Source organism: Populus trichocarpa, chromosome 17 (genome assembly GCF_000002775.5).
Source record: "Populus trichocarpa isolate Nisqually-1 chromosome 17, P.trichocarpa_v4.1, whole genome shotgun sequence".
NCBI classification, from domain to species: domain Eukaryota; kingdom Viridiplantae; phylum Streptophyta; class Magnoliopsida; order Malpighiales; family Salicaceae; genus Populus; species Populus trichocarpa.
Genome location: NC_037301.2, coordinates 8,886,811 through 8,900,720, shown reverse-complemented (window position 1 = coordinate 8,900,720; position 13,910 = coordinate 8,886,811). Strand labels below are relative to the sequence as shown.

The window sequence follows — 13,910 nt, the reverse complement described above, 5'->3', positions numbered from 1 at the left end:
GGGAATAGTGCTTCACGAGTTAACTTGAGTTGACTCATGTTGTTTATTTCTATTTTTTTAATTGAAAATTCTTCCAATTTTATCATTCAAATTGGGTCGGTTATGAATTGAACTTCATAATCTATTTTGATTTATTTTTTTATGAGGATATCTTGGTCTCATGACTAGAGGCGTATATTTTAGCATTTTAACCCTAGTTAAATCATGTTGATTTTTTAATTTTTTTTCTAAAAGATTATCTTGATCTCATGACCCAGGTCACAGGTTTTTTAACATTGAATTTGCTTTTTTATTAGGTTGTCCCCATCTCATAACCTGGATCACGACTTTATTAAGGATTCTAATTAATTAATATAAACAAAAAATCCTTTTTATCAAGGATTTTTACTTACATTAGAATTTTAATTGATATCTAACAAAAAATAAATTGAATCATTTAAGTTGATATTGGTGAGTTGGTATAACTTTCCAAGTTAATAAAAGAGATTTAATGCTTAAATTACATTATATAAACTAAATGAAGATAGTGTTATACTATTTTTTTAATTATGCTTTACACCCAAGTGTTTAATGGACTACTAAAGTGCATATGGTTCATAACCTTCTTTTTTGTCTTTGAAAAATTATTCGTTTTGCGCACTTAAATTTTTTATTTTTTAATTTTATCCTTCAATATTATGTTTAAAACCTTATAATTCCTTTTAGGTAGTGTTATACATCATATTTGTAGTGTCAAAAAAATCCCAACTTCAAATTGATACTCAATCTTGTAGAATTGGAATTAATTTTATGGATTTAAAAAATTAAAACAACATGAATCAAATTTAATGCGAAAACAAAGAACCATTTATTTAATTGTTAATGAGGCATAGAAAAGTAAATTTTGGTCCTTGAATTTTTTTTATCTTTTTTAGTTTTGGTCCTTTTTTAGAATTTAATGTTTCAGTCCTAAACTTAATTTATTTTATGTTTTTCTTTTTAAAATTTAAAAGAAGAGAAAAAGTCACTACAAAATAAAGAAAAAGAGAGAGAGAGTGGTTGGCATCCACACTCCAATCACCAAAAAAATTTGTTTTAAGGGTTCTCTGAGTTCCTTCTAATGATAGGATTTTAGTTAAGGTGTGTTTTACCTTTCATCTTGCCAAACAATATAAATTGAGATTAATGCAGATTGTTTTTTTATTTTGTGTTTTGGACTAATTTATGAGTGTTTTTTAGGCTATAAATTGGTTTATTGAGATTACTATGGTGTTTATTACGTGAAATATAGTTGGAAAATATTTTTCTATATCCAAAAAAAAACTTGGCTTAACTTTCCAACCATTTCTTTGGTGATTGAAATCTGAACAAGCAAACCACACGTTATGTGTTATATTCTTTTTAAAAAAACTCGTTGTCCGTTCTTAAACATAAAGAAATAAGTATTTCTAGGTGCACTGGCCTAGCCTTGTAGATCCATTTGCACCACCTCTTTTTTATATTGTGCCATATATGCAGGCTTAATTTATTTGACCCATTTGCCTGACATTTTTCTATGGTTTTTTGTTTCAATTATGTTTTAAGATTTTGAATGAAATGCATTATAAATAAAATATTTGATATTATATTTAAATTATTAGTTAGATTTCCTATAGTTCTTAAATAATATTATTTTTTTTATAGGAATCTTAATAATTTCTTTTTCAATTATTATATACCTTATATGCAAAAAAGAAAAACAAATACTCATGGATATTTAATGAAAATAATTTTTTTATTATTTTTTGATAATTTTTTTACATGATTTTATTACATTAATTAATTATTTTTTCCTTCATGAATGTATAAAATATTGAGATATTATTTTAATATTTTTATTAAAATTTGCTTTTAGTTCATGATGGGTTTTTATTTAAAAAACATGATTACAATTAATTTTTTTTCATTAAAATAATAAAAAGATGAATTAATAAGGAAATTTATTTTAGATTGAAGATATATCATTTCAAACTTATTTCAAATGATAAAATTTTTTAACAAATATATATTTTAACTGTCATTGCATTTTATTTTAAAAACATGTTGGAAGTAAAATTTATACCATCATTTTAAAAAGGATTTTTTGTGATGATATTATCTGTAGAATTTTTAAAATAACTTACTCATTAATATTGAATGAGAATAAAATATTAAGTTTTTTAATTTGCTTATTGTAAATCTTTCTTAATTTGTTTATTGTAATTATTTTATAGAAATTTTTAAATTTATTATTCTTATATGTTTTTTCATATGATTGTGGAGGGACGATTTATTCATGATTTTTTTAATTTTTTAATTGATACTTGCTTTCATAAGCTTAGAAAACAATGTTTCTAACAAAAAAAAAAAGTATTTTCATCAATATTAAAAAGAAATCCTTGAATAAGAACATTCGGGTTTGTTTTATTAAAAATATTCGTTTTTTTTAGTTCATATCATTATATGTAGCATATTAAGATTTAACTCCTAAATGCCCTTAATGTGATGAAAATTTGTACAACATTACATGTTTGTAATTCTTTCGAGGCTCCACAATAGATTGAGGGAAGTCGGGTTGATTAACATAGTCAGGATACCATTGAGTCTCCAAGCATAGAGCTGCATGAGCCTTGTACACAAATCCAGCTTTTCCCTTCACATCCTTGATCATGTTACCAGTATAGAATTGCAACCCAGGGGCGTTTGTCGAGAGCTCCATTTCAATTCCGGACTTCTCGTCTTGCAACACTGCTGCTTTCCTAATCTTGCCACCATGAACTCCATCAAGAGCGTAGTTGATATCATAACCTTTAGGAAGTTGCCTGGTCCTGCTTCCAATGGCCTCGGGTTTGAGGAAATCAAATGGAGTTCCCTTCACAGCTTCGATTTTCCCAGTTGGAATAAGGTCGTTATCAACAGGTGTGTAATTGGACGCAAAAATCTGAATCTTTTCAGACAAGATGTCGCCACTGTTATGACCTCCCAGGTTCCAGTAAGCATGGTTGGCAATATTTACAGGGGTTGCCTTGTTACCAATATTCTTGGCTTTCATTACAACTGTCACTTGGTTATCTGCAAGGAGAGTATACCTGACAGTGACTAGTATCTCTCCAGGAAATCCTGCAGAGTTCCAAAAAAGGAGAACGAACAATCTTCACCATTTTTTCTTGGAAAAAAAATTAAGATGCTATTGACATGGAGTAAATCTTTATCTTAAAGAAATGCAGTGAGACAGAAATTCAGGAACCTTCTTCCCCGTCAAAACTGTGATAGCTAAAAACAATGTGAGGTTTATGACCCTTGTTCTGATACTTGGTCACTTCCCAAACAACATCAGCATATCCCTTTGGACCACCATGAAGCATGTTTTTCCCTTCATTAGGAACTAGCTTATATGTGTGTCCATTTAGCTTAAATTGAGCACCCTTAATTCTGTTAGCGACTCGTCCAACAATGGCTCCAAAATATGTTGTATCGTTCTGCACAAATTTATTTACCAAACTTTCTGTCAGAAGATGAAGAATCAGTGGATATAAAACCCATTAGGACACAACATAAACCGTATGTAATGAAACAATTTATGTCCAAGCCCAATGATTTGTCTGCGTCTCCCTCAGCTCTCCTCCTTTCTTTCAAAAACAAAGGTAGCTACAAATTAATGAAGATGTGAAACCCTACCTTGTATTGCTTAATTGTATCGTATCCAAGAACAATATCAATCAGCTTTCCTGTGACACACCAGAGAAAAGAGTGGAAAAGAGGACAAACACTTAAAAGAGAGAATATGGAGCCTCTAATTCTACCCAAAGGCCATAAATCAAGAACATGATTGAGATGAACAGAAGAGTAACAATGCCTACCATTTTTGTCAGGGAGAACGAAGGAGACAAGAGTTGCCCCCCAATTGGTAAACTTCAAGGACATATCTCCTCTCTTAAGCTCATAGATACCAACCTTTTCCTTTCCTGTGTGGGCATTAACAGAACCAAAGACTGCTAGAATGCAAAAACAAAGCAACACAGTTACCTTCGCCATTTTATTTTTTTTGGCAAAGCTGAATTGTTTTTAATACGAAGGGGATTTATGTCTAGATTTCGAACCAGCAGCACCTGAACTATATACCTGTTGGATGCTAAAAGTGCTCGCTCGAATTGTCATCCGTTCACTGGGATAATTAAATCTTGAACTTCGGAGTCAAAATTACTTCTGGCCTGAGCTGTTGTATTATCCACGCCACGTGCAGCGCTATTTAGATAGAGATAATATTTTTTTTTTCTATTTTTATTCGTGCTCTTATATACGGTTGTGATGTTAAGGTGTCCAGCATATATGGTCTCCCTGGTCAAATGGGTATAAAGCTAAAATTAGAAAAAACTTGGATTAAAGAATAATTAGATCAGAGTTATTCTTGTCAACAGGCGAGGCATTAATTCAAAGCATAGTAATTAAATTTATATCGGTTTGGTGGGTTAATTTAGAATCAGTTAATTCAATGGTTGGACCGGTCCGGATAAAATAAAAATCGGGATGAAAAAAAACCCGACAAAAGTTGATTGACCTGGACGACCCGACAAAACCTAGTTAAGACATTTTTTTAAAAAAAAAGTGTTTTTTTTTCTAGCTAAAGACCTATTTTCTTTTGTATTTTTTAGTTGGTTATTAACCCTTTTTAAAGTTCACTATATAAATACTAGAAGAATGTTTTATTTTTTCAATGTAGAATTTAAAGTCTTTTAGTATATATACTCAATATTCACAAAAAAAAATTATTTTTTTAATGTGGAATTTGAAACTCTTTAATATATATACTCAATGTTCACAAAAAAAAAATTATGTTTTTTTAATATGGAATAAAAAATCTTTTTAGTTTAAATACTTCATCTTAAAAAGATAACATATTAATATAGTATCTTTTTAATATGGGATAAAAAACATTTTAAAATAATTTTTTAAATTTTATTATTTATAACATGTATAGTTTATATGGATTATTTTTTAATTTTTTTATATAAAATATTAGAATTTAAAGTACTTTCTTTTAAAAAAAAATTAAATTATTTGGGTTAACCTATATCAATTCATCTCACCTAAAACCTGACTTTTTAATCAGGTTAATCTTCAAATGGGGGTATGATAACTATGGTTTAAAGGAAGTTTTCTTGGGATAATTGCGAAAATCTCAAAATAAATCTTTTATATAAAAAATCCAAAATCTAACTCTCGTGGTAGACACGCAACGCCCATGTGGGAGTTGCATGTGGCGCCCCTTGGCCAAGAAGTCTCTTTCCAGCAGCCTCCGTCCAGTTCTATCAGTATTGAAGGGTCAATTTCACCCCTATGTGTTGATTTATTTGTTTTATATATATATATATATCAATTTCTATGTTTATAATAACTATTATTTCTCTATTAACACCGTCCCATTAATACACACAAATTATTACATTTATCCAATTCTTCGCAAAACAATACATGGTTGACCAAGGTTTATTTTATTTCCATAATCCAATCTTTAATTATTTATAAATTTTCTTTAAACATGTTAAAATAACTCAATTTTTTAATTATAAACCATTAACACAATTTTTTTAATTTTTGTACATTTACCCTAATTCACAATATATATACTAACAAGAAAATCAATTAAAAATTGATAATTTATTTAATCTAATTCTAATCATCATCAACATATCTTCATATACTAAATACATACAATAATTAAACATTTACTTTAGTTCCATTTTATCTATTAAGGATGACCCTAATTTAACCAAAACACAATTCTTATTTTTTCATTCACTTATTATTTGAGTTATTCATAACCCAATCTATCCCGATTACATCATTCCACCATAATTTCACAATTCCCCTAATTTTCATCCAAAAATCCTAATTGAAATTTAAGAATTTCACTAAAAAATCCATTTATCTCTACTCAAACTTGTATAATTGAGTTTAGAACTCCTTACTCAACAATCACATGAACTTCAAATGCTAATCAATAAAAACAAATTCACCCTTTCTCCTTTTTTTTTCTCACTTTGTCATGATTTCTCTCTCTAACTTCCTATTCTCTCACTTAATTTCCCTTTTTAAAATTATTGTGTTTAAACTCTGAACCTCTCACCTACCATGCTCTAGATCATGATTTTTTCTAAGTTTTCTAAGTAAAAACCAAGAAAGATGAAGAACTCTTTTTTTTTTTCCTCTCCCAAAAAAATCGGCTATTTTAAGGAGAGGAAGAAGGTGAAATTTTCAATTTATTCAACTTATTTATGAAAATATCATTATTAAATCTACATGTTATTTTGTTTTGGTCAAGCTTCGACATTATTATACAACATTCCTAAACCTAGATTGTCATAAAATATTAACCTAAGATAGAACAATGTGTTAGAACAATGTCTTAAAACTCATCATAAGATTTCAGCTCGATCTGGCAGTTAGATTGAGAGTTATGTTTGATTATGTAAAACTAGTCGATAGGTGAATTTACATAAAAAATCTGAATTTTCTTGTATCATCTTTTCCTGAATCGTATTATTTATTCCACTAAATCCTTGTGACCATTTTTTTATTTCAAAATATATTTATTTTACTTTTTAATCATTTAATTCATTTATTAACTTGTTACCATTTTACAATAACATTATCGATTTTTTTATTAGGGTTTACACCAATATATTTTCCTTGTCATTCTTACTTTTCTTACCTAATGATTGCATATTTAAACTCATTTTAATTAATAATTTTTTTTACTAATTATTTATTTTATTTTCAAACTTTAATTAATTAAAATATTATCTTTATCATTACCCGGAATTCAATATATTTATAATTTATACATTAATTATTTGTATGCCAAGTAAATATTTTATATAAATATTTCCATGCCCAATTTTTTTTTTTTTTGAATTTTCCTTTCATAAATCATTTAATTGGCAAGTAAATTATTTATAAAGTGTAGTATTATATATTCCCACTCAAAGTCTAAAATAACCTTATTCAATGTGTTTCTTTAATTTTTATTAAGATCTTAAAAGTAATTGATTTTAAAGTGTACCTTCTTTATGTTCTTAAAGAAAGAATATATAATAAAAATATATAATAGATAATTACGCCTAAATAGTTATAACTTCACTTACTAAAAATACAAGTAAAGTTTTTTTTCTTACTAAATTTACGCTGAGTTGACAGATATTGAAAATTTCATGAATCATATATAAGATACTATATAAATCATGATTATAAATCTTTTCAAGTATCAAATATTATAAACTATAAATCATAAATTATATATTATCAATATTTTAAACTATAAATCATAAATTATATATTGTTTTCTCAAGAAAATAAATCATAAATTATATATTATATGCATTTCCCATCTGCATATGCTAACAATATTAAACAAGGGCTCGTAAACACAATTATCTATGACATAAGGAATGATTTAAAAATAAAAACAGTAGGCTGGATATAATTAATAGTTAAAGTTTCTGCATATAATTTTTCATTATGCGTCATTGTATGAACAGATAGCAACTAGCATAAACTTCTAAATATTTTTTTTTTATTAACGTGGTATTCAGACCAGATTGCGCGTACCTCGATTAATCCCACGAACCCTGAAATTAATGACTATATAAGCTTCCAATGACCATCATATTAGCAATCACAAGACTCGAACCTGAAACTATAAAGAGAGCAAATCTCTTAATCTCAAACTGTTACTACTAGACCATCTAATAGATGTTTCCTTCTAAATAATTTATTCATGCGTGATATGATCATTTCCACATACCTTAATTAATTTCATGTTTCGGAAACGTCATTCCCTTTACAGCCACTGGGCAGCATTTAGGTCAAATATTACGTGTTCATACTTGCGGCTCAAGCTGCTACCACGCAAGCAAGCTCAATCTTTAATTATTTTTTCTTTATTCAAAAAATCAAGATTTATTATCTATTTGGATTTATTATAAGTTGAATAATTTTTTTATTCAACTAAGAAATTAAACTCAACTTATTGCTTAACATAAAGACATGCTTAATATTGTTGTGTGGAGTGAAGGTATCTAAAGTATTGATTTTGATGCTGAATTGAGTGAATTCTCTTAATTATACCCTTCAATTTAAGGTTTATTTTATATTTAGAATAGGCACATAACTTGCAGCCCAAATCGTGCAGTATCTAACGTCGTTTTCTTTATTTATCTTATTTTAAAGTTTAAACTTTGAATCTTTGTATTGTATATATTTGCTGGTGTGAAAAATGTAAATACTTTGGGGTGCAGTTTGTAGTTAATTAGCCCTCGCATAAAATAAAATAAAAATAATAGAAGCTAACAACTGCTGGTGGGTTGGCAGTAATTAGGGGTGAGTAAAAAATTGAAAAACCGATTAAACCGAGAAAATAAAAAAAATAATCTAAAAAACCGAACCGTGAAAAAAAACCCGATTAAACTGATTAAAATTTTGAAAAAACCAGCCGGTTTGGTTTCGGTTTTATAAGCCTGAAACCAAAAAACCGAACCAAACCGAACCCAAACCGAAAAAACCAGAAAAAACCGAGTCAAACTGATTTGAACCGGTTTTTGTCTTAAAACACCGAACCGAAACTGGTCAGTTTGAACTGATTTCAGCTTTTTTAAAAATGTATTTTTGATTTGATTATTTTATTTTATAAAAACGAACCCAACAAAAACTAATCACCTCTAGCAGCAATAGGTGATAGCGATGGCCAATTTCTATGGTCGACTGCAGATCGATCCTAGCAATGCCACTGCTCCTGGACCAGTTAGTTTGGCTAATGGTGTCATTTTTGCTGGCTCCACACTTCGAAAAGGACCCATTTATGCAGTTGAAGCAAAGACAGGAAAAGTTCTGTGGTCATATCAAACTGGAGCCACTGTGTACGGTGGTGTTTCAGTCGGCAATGGGTGCATTTATCTTGGTAATGGGTATACGGTTAGTGTCGGAGCTCTTAATCCTTCATTTATGCTATTAAAAATCATTTTAATTTGATGGCTCTGGATACAATTAAATACCTGAACATAAACGTGTTATGGGGTTCCATTTGCGTTCTTCACTACTAATTATTGCTGAAATAATTATATTAAAAAAAAAGCAAATAAAAGCTCTCTGAAATGTCTGCAATTTAAATTTAGACATTACTTGTCCGAAAATTAATTTTTATTATACTTATGAGCGAATACGTAGTCTTTAATTCCGATGATTAAATTAAATCTCTGTTGTCAATGATGGGCTTGAGCTGGTAATGGATTCAAACAACAGATATTAGCATATTACTTAGAGAATAATTGTACAGATATGAAGAGTATTATTCTAATGGCAATTACATAGGATTAATATCTTAATATCAGTATGATGGATTTTATTTTTAAGAACAAAATAGACATGTCAGGAGAATGAACGATCATTTCCAAACATGAACAAAACTCATACAAATAAACAATAAATTGTAACTCAATTATTATTAGTGTTATTCTTATGATATTTTGAGTTTTCATCATAATTGTTAAACCCGGCTTAATAGATTGATCTGAAAAGCTCGCAACTCAGAACTTAACTCAATTAAAAATTAAGTTGGCATTGACTCGATCAAATCAATTGACTCAATTACATTGACCTATAATCTGATTTACCTAGCTAAACCCAATCTAAATCTATCTAGATCAACACCAAAGAATTTTTAAAAAATAAACTAAAACAATATCGTTTTGAACAAAAAAAAAAAATAAATCCACATTGATTAGGTAACCTTTGAGTTAAGCTGACAATACAGTAACTCGACCCCGTTTCTAGACTAATACTAGAAAATTATATAAAATTATTCTTAAAATTTCATCCAGCAGTTTAAATTTTTAGATTAAGATAATTTTTTAAAAAAATTATATTAGTCTTATCGACCAAATAATCACATAAATTCCATATAGATGCATGCTAGATCAGGAAATGGAAGTGGTGTTCTAATTAACTTGGCCATTAATTGAGAAGGGAGTTCTTCTTCTCTTTACAACAGGATTAGTCTTAAAAGCTGGCTTTTGAGGTATGAAGGAACCATTCAAAACTTGATGCTTCCCTGCTTGGAAAACGAAGTCAACTCTGTTGATGATAGAGGTGTAGACAGTTGACTATTCATATTCTAATCATTTGAAGATCTCATAAACGACGTCGACCTAGTTAAACAATAAGAAAAAAGAAACATCATACCTTTACGTGAGGTTCCCATTCGGACTTCATAAAGAAATATGCAATTCGAACTCACGCAATATAACTCGGCTCGAATCTTATTGCAATTCGAACTCACGCAATATAACTCGGCTCGAATCTTATTGCAATTCGAACTCACGCAAATTAACGTTAAATTAAATTAAAAAACCCCAATCCAATTTTACAAACCACCTCTCTAGTAACTAGAAACTAGGCAAACAAATAGGTATGTCTACTCTGTTTTTTTTAAATTAAAATAGAAGGCAACACAATTTGAAAAAAAAAATAATAATAAAAAACTCAAACACATAGATTGAGTTGTGATCCATCAAGATATTTATGTTGTGCCATCCAAGCCCGTATACTTACTTGACTTGTTTGAAGGTTCTTTTTCTAAACTATAAACTTAAAATTTAATTTCTTTAAAATGAACTAATTTAAAATATACTAATATATTATTTTGTTAAATTATTAAATTAATTAAGAATAGATTTTAAATATTGTTTTATTAAATACCATTAATTTTTACTTTTTTTAAATAAAATTATAATTGTCTTTTGATAATATTAGTAAGTACTTTTTTTATAGCCCAACATGATCATTTTTTTTTAAATATTGTTATGTTGCTTTCTTTCAAGTGTTTATTATTTTTTTTATTATATTTTTAAATAAAAATTAGTTTAAAAAATGAAGTTATCAAATCTCATCAAGTCTATAATCTGATTCATAGGATTAACAAGTTAATCCAAGTTGATTCAAGATATTGTCGTCTTAATATTAAAAAAAATGTCTTGAATTTTTGAAGTCAAACTAGATTTTTCTACTCATTCGGGTTACTTTTAAGCTTGTCAAGTCAATTGAGTGACATCAGATCAACTCATATACAGTTTAATTTGAAACATAGATTAGGCAAAGGGTTAGGTTGGGAGATTTCAAGATTGACTTGTTGGGTCGGACTAACAAAATTGGGAGATAGTTTTTTGAGAATGCACAAGCATTGTATTATTCTTATATTTTTAAATTCAATCGCAACAAAATCATCATGATGTTATTTTTTTTATTAAAACTTTTTTTTTAAATAATGATAGAATGTAGTCTTAGAAACAAATAATTTGAAAAATAATTCTAAAAAAAACATTTAACACATCAATGAGATAAAAAAGGTTTTAGTTAGAGTTGGTCTTATTCTCAATCATCGAGATCTTTTCGGTATGTCTTTTAATCACTTTTGGTTTTTATTAATTGTTAGATTTTTACAAAAAAAAAAATTGTTTAAATTAAAGATATTAATAAGATATCTTTAATTAGTGTTAATATTTTTTTAATATTTATTAGTGCATATGATTCTTGATCAATTTTATTTAACGTACATATCAAAATTTAATTTCATAATTCATAATTTTCTTGCTGTTAAAAAACACGTTTGCGACATCTACATATAATTTTTTTGCGATGTAAAAAAACAAACTTTTGTTCCGACATACAACATAATAAAGGTTTATTAAGTAGTAAATAAACTAAAAAAAAAATTATTTTATCTTTCAACAAGAGGAATGTGGATTGCTATAGTGCATCACATTTTTACCCCTCATAGTTTTTCCTTGAACAATTATAAAATAATGCCCACTGAATTTTTTTTCTTTTCAATTTCATCCTTTTACACTATATTAACAAGGGTTTATGTTTTATAATTTTTTTATTTGCATTCTCTAATATATTTGCGGTGGCGAGAAACATCCCAATATTAAATTGAAGGTCAATATTACAAAATAGAATTTAAGTTTATAGTTTTTAAGAAATTGAAACAATAAGGACCAAAGTTAACACTAAAAAATACCACCCTTTTTTTTACTATTCATGGGACATGGAAAACTATAGTTTGATCCCTAAAGTTTTTAATTTCTTATGTTTGGTTCCATATTATTTTAAAATTTTACATTTCAGTCCCTGGATATTAAGAAAAATAAAGAGTCACCAGAAAAAAGAAGAGAAAAAAAAATTTATTTGGTCAACCACATTCTAGTAAAAAATAAATATTGATCTTAGTGTCAATGAGTTTGTATTGAAGAGTGAGGTTCAACAGATGTGGTGTTTTTCTTTAAACATGTCATGAAAAATAGATTATGACCCATGAAATTATATTTTATTCGGTTAAATTTTGAGTTTTTAGAGTGATTAGAGGATTTTTTTTGGGTTCAAAATGAATTTATTTAGGTTTCTCAAGTTTTTTTTGGTGTTTTGTTTTTTGTAAAAACAAGTTTAAAATATAGTTTTTTAGACTTTAAAACTCAGAGCCCTACTTTTCCATCATTGGAGGTGGCCAAAAAGTTAACCAAAAAGCAATGTTTCATCTACCTAGACATGCAATACGCTGCCTGGCATATTAAAAAAATTAGGTGGATGACGTACCACCCGCCTGTTAAAAAAAAGTCAGGCATGTGAGCCTAGTTTTCCAAGCCTAAGAGCCCTTAGACTTCTAATCGAGAGCTAGACACATCTATCTTTTTTGTTAGATATTTTTTTTATCTATTTTAATCCTTTTAAATTAAATTCTATTTAAATCAATATATTAGAATAATATTTAAGAGATTATTCAATTATGCTAATATTTTTAAGAAAATTAAAGCTTTTGTATAATGATATTAGCAGTTGGTTTATGAACAATTACGTATTAGTCTAATATACAAAAATCTTAAAATATTATCTTATTAATATTGAATATGAATAAAATATCTATTTTGTATTTTTTTAATTATAAAATTTTTATATGATATTTTCAAATTCACTATTTTTATGTTTTTCATATATGTGTGTAAACATGATCCATTAATAATTTTGTTTTTTTTCAATAAAATGGGTCGTAACAATAGATTTTTTAAAAAAAAAAATTAAATTGCTTTGCTTTTCTTAGAATTATTATATATATATATATATATATATTCAAATAATATTTTCATGTATATGATTGTGAAAAAAAAAGATAACCACAAACACTACTCATACAAGTCTATATGGTGTCAATACAAATGTTGGTAGCTAGGGAGTGTTTCTTCTAGTTTTGATCTTGGTGATGCATGTGGTGTGGATAAAAATGTCAGTGTAAATGTGAGTAATATAGGGAGATTTTTTTGTTGGTGTTAATATTGGTGTGTTTGTGGTTTGAACATAGATTTTAATATTGTAAACACAAATGGTGTTTTTGTTAAGGTTTTCACTTATGTAGATAGTGGTGGTGATTTTGTTATTATAGATGGTGCTGGTGTTTATATTGATGGGTTTTTTTTATTAGTGTAGACGGTGTTAGTGTTTTTGCGAAAAAGAATACAAGGGTATTATAATATAAGTTTTTTTTCATGATATCAAGCAACTCACAACAAATATGATATAACTTTAGGAAAGTCAAGAAATCAGGTTTGATAAATGTGTGATATAATGAAAACTTGTCTCAAGATATTAGCACTATTGGAATAAGAAACTCTCACCCAACGAATACTAATTCGTGAACAAGAAGTATAAGGAAAACACCACAAGGTCAGTTGTGTTTTGATAAGTCAAATTTTTTTTTTTATCCTAGCAAAAAAAAACATGTTGCATCACGTAAAACAAAATTTTATTTTATAAATTCATGGTTGCTGAAAATTTCAGCTTAAAAAGCTTATATAATAATTCAACTAGAA

General features: G+C 27.7%; 1 protein-coding gene across 2 annotated transcripts; it reads right to left on the bottom strand.

The window, feature by feature from the left end:
• Positions 1 to 2,396: 2,396 nt before the first annotated feature.
• Positions 2,397 to 4,282, bottom strand: LOC7495960 (uncharacterized). Of its 2 annotated transcripts, none has more exons than XM_024588832.2 (5): positions 4,120 to 4,282; positions 3,858 to 3,989; positions 3,676 to 3,725; positions 3,245 to 3,476; positions 2,397 to 3,117 (listed from the first exon to the last, which is right to left on the bottom strand). In XM_024588832.2, the coding sequence occupies exons 2-5, from the start codon at positions 3,919 to 3,921 to the stop codon at positions 2,495 to 2,497; spliced, it is 969 nt and encodes a 322-aa protein (XP_024444600.1). In that variant the 5' UTR covers positions 3,922 to 3,989; positions 4,120 to 4,282; the 3' UTR covers positions 2,397 to 2,494. The 2 variants fall into 2 exon arrangements, with proteins under 2 accessions (XP_024444600.1, XP_052304260.1); XM_052448300.1 differs by having other exon boundaries at positions 4,107 to 4,236.
• Positions 4,283 to 13,910: the final 9,628 nt, after the last annotated feature.

What these genes read in the sequence shown, in the direction of transcription:
- LOC7495960 (XM_052448300.1), bottom strand. Translation starts at nt 4,155, where the DNA reads ATGACAATTCGAGCGAGCACTTTTAGCATCCAACAGGTATATAGTTCA. An exon ending in ATACAATTAAGCAATACAAG is followed by an intron (nt 3,477 to 3,675) that starts GTAGGGTTTCAC and finishes AAATTTGTGCAG; the next exon opens with AACGATACAACATATTTTGG. An exon ending in CAGTTTTGACGGGGAAGAAG is followed by an intron (nt 3,118 to 3,244) that starts GTTCCTGAATTT and finishes GGAACTCTGCAG; the next exon opens with GATTTCCTGGAGAGATACTA.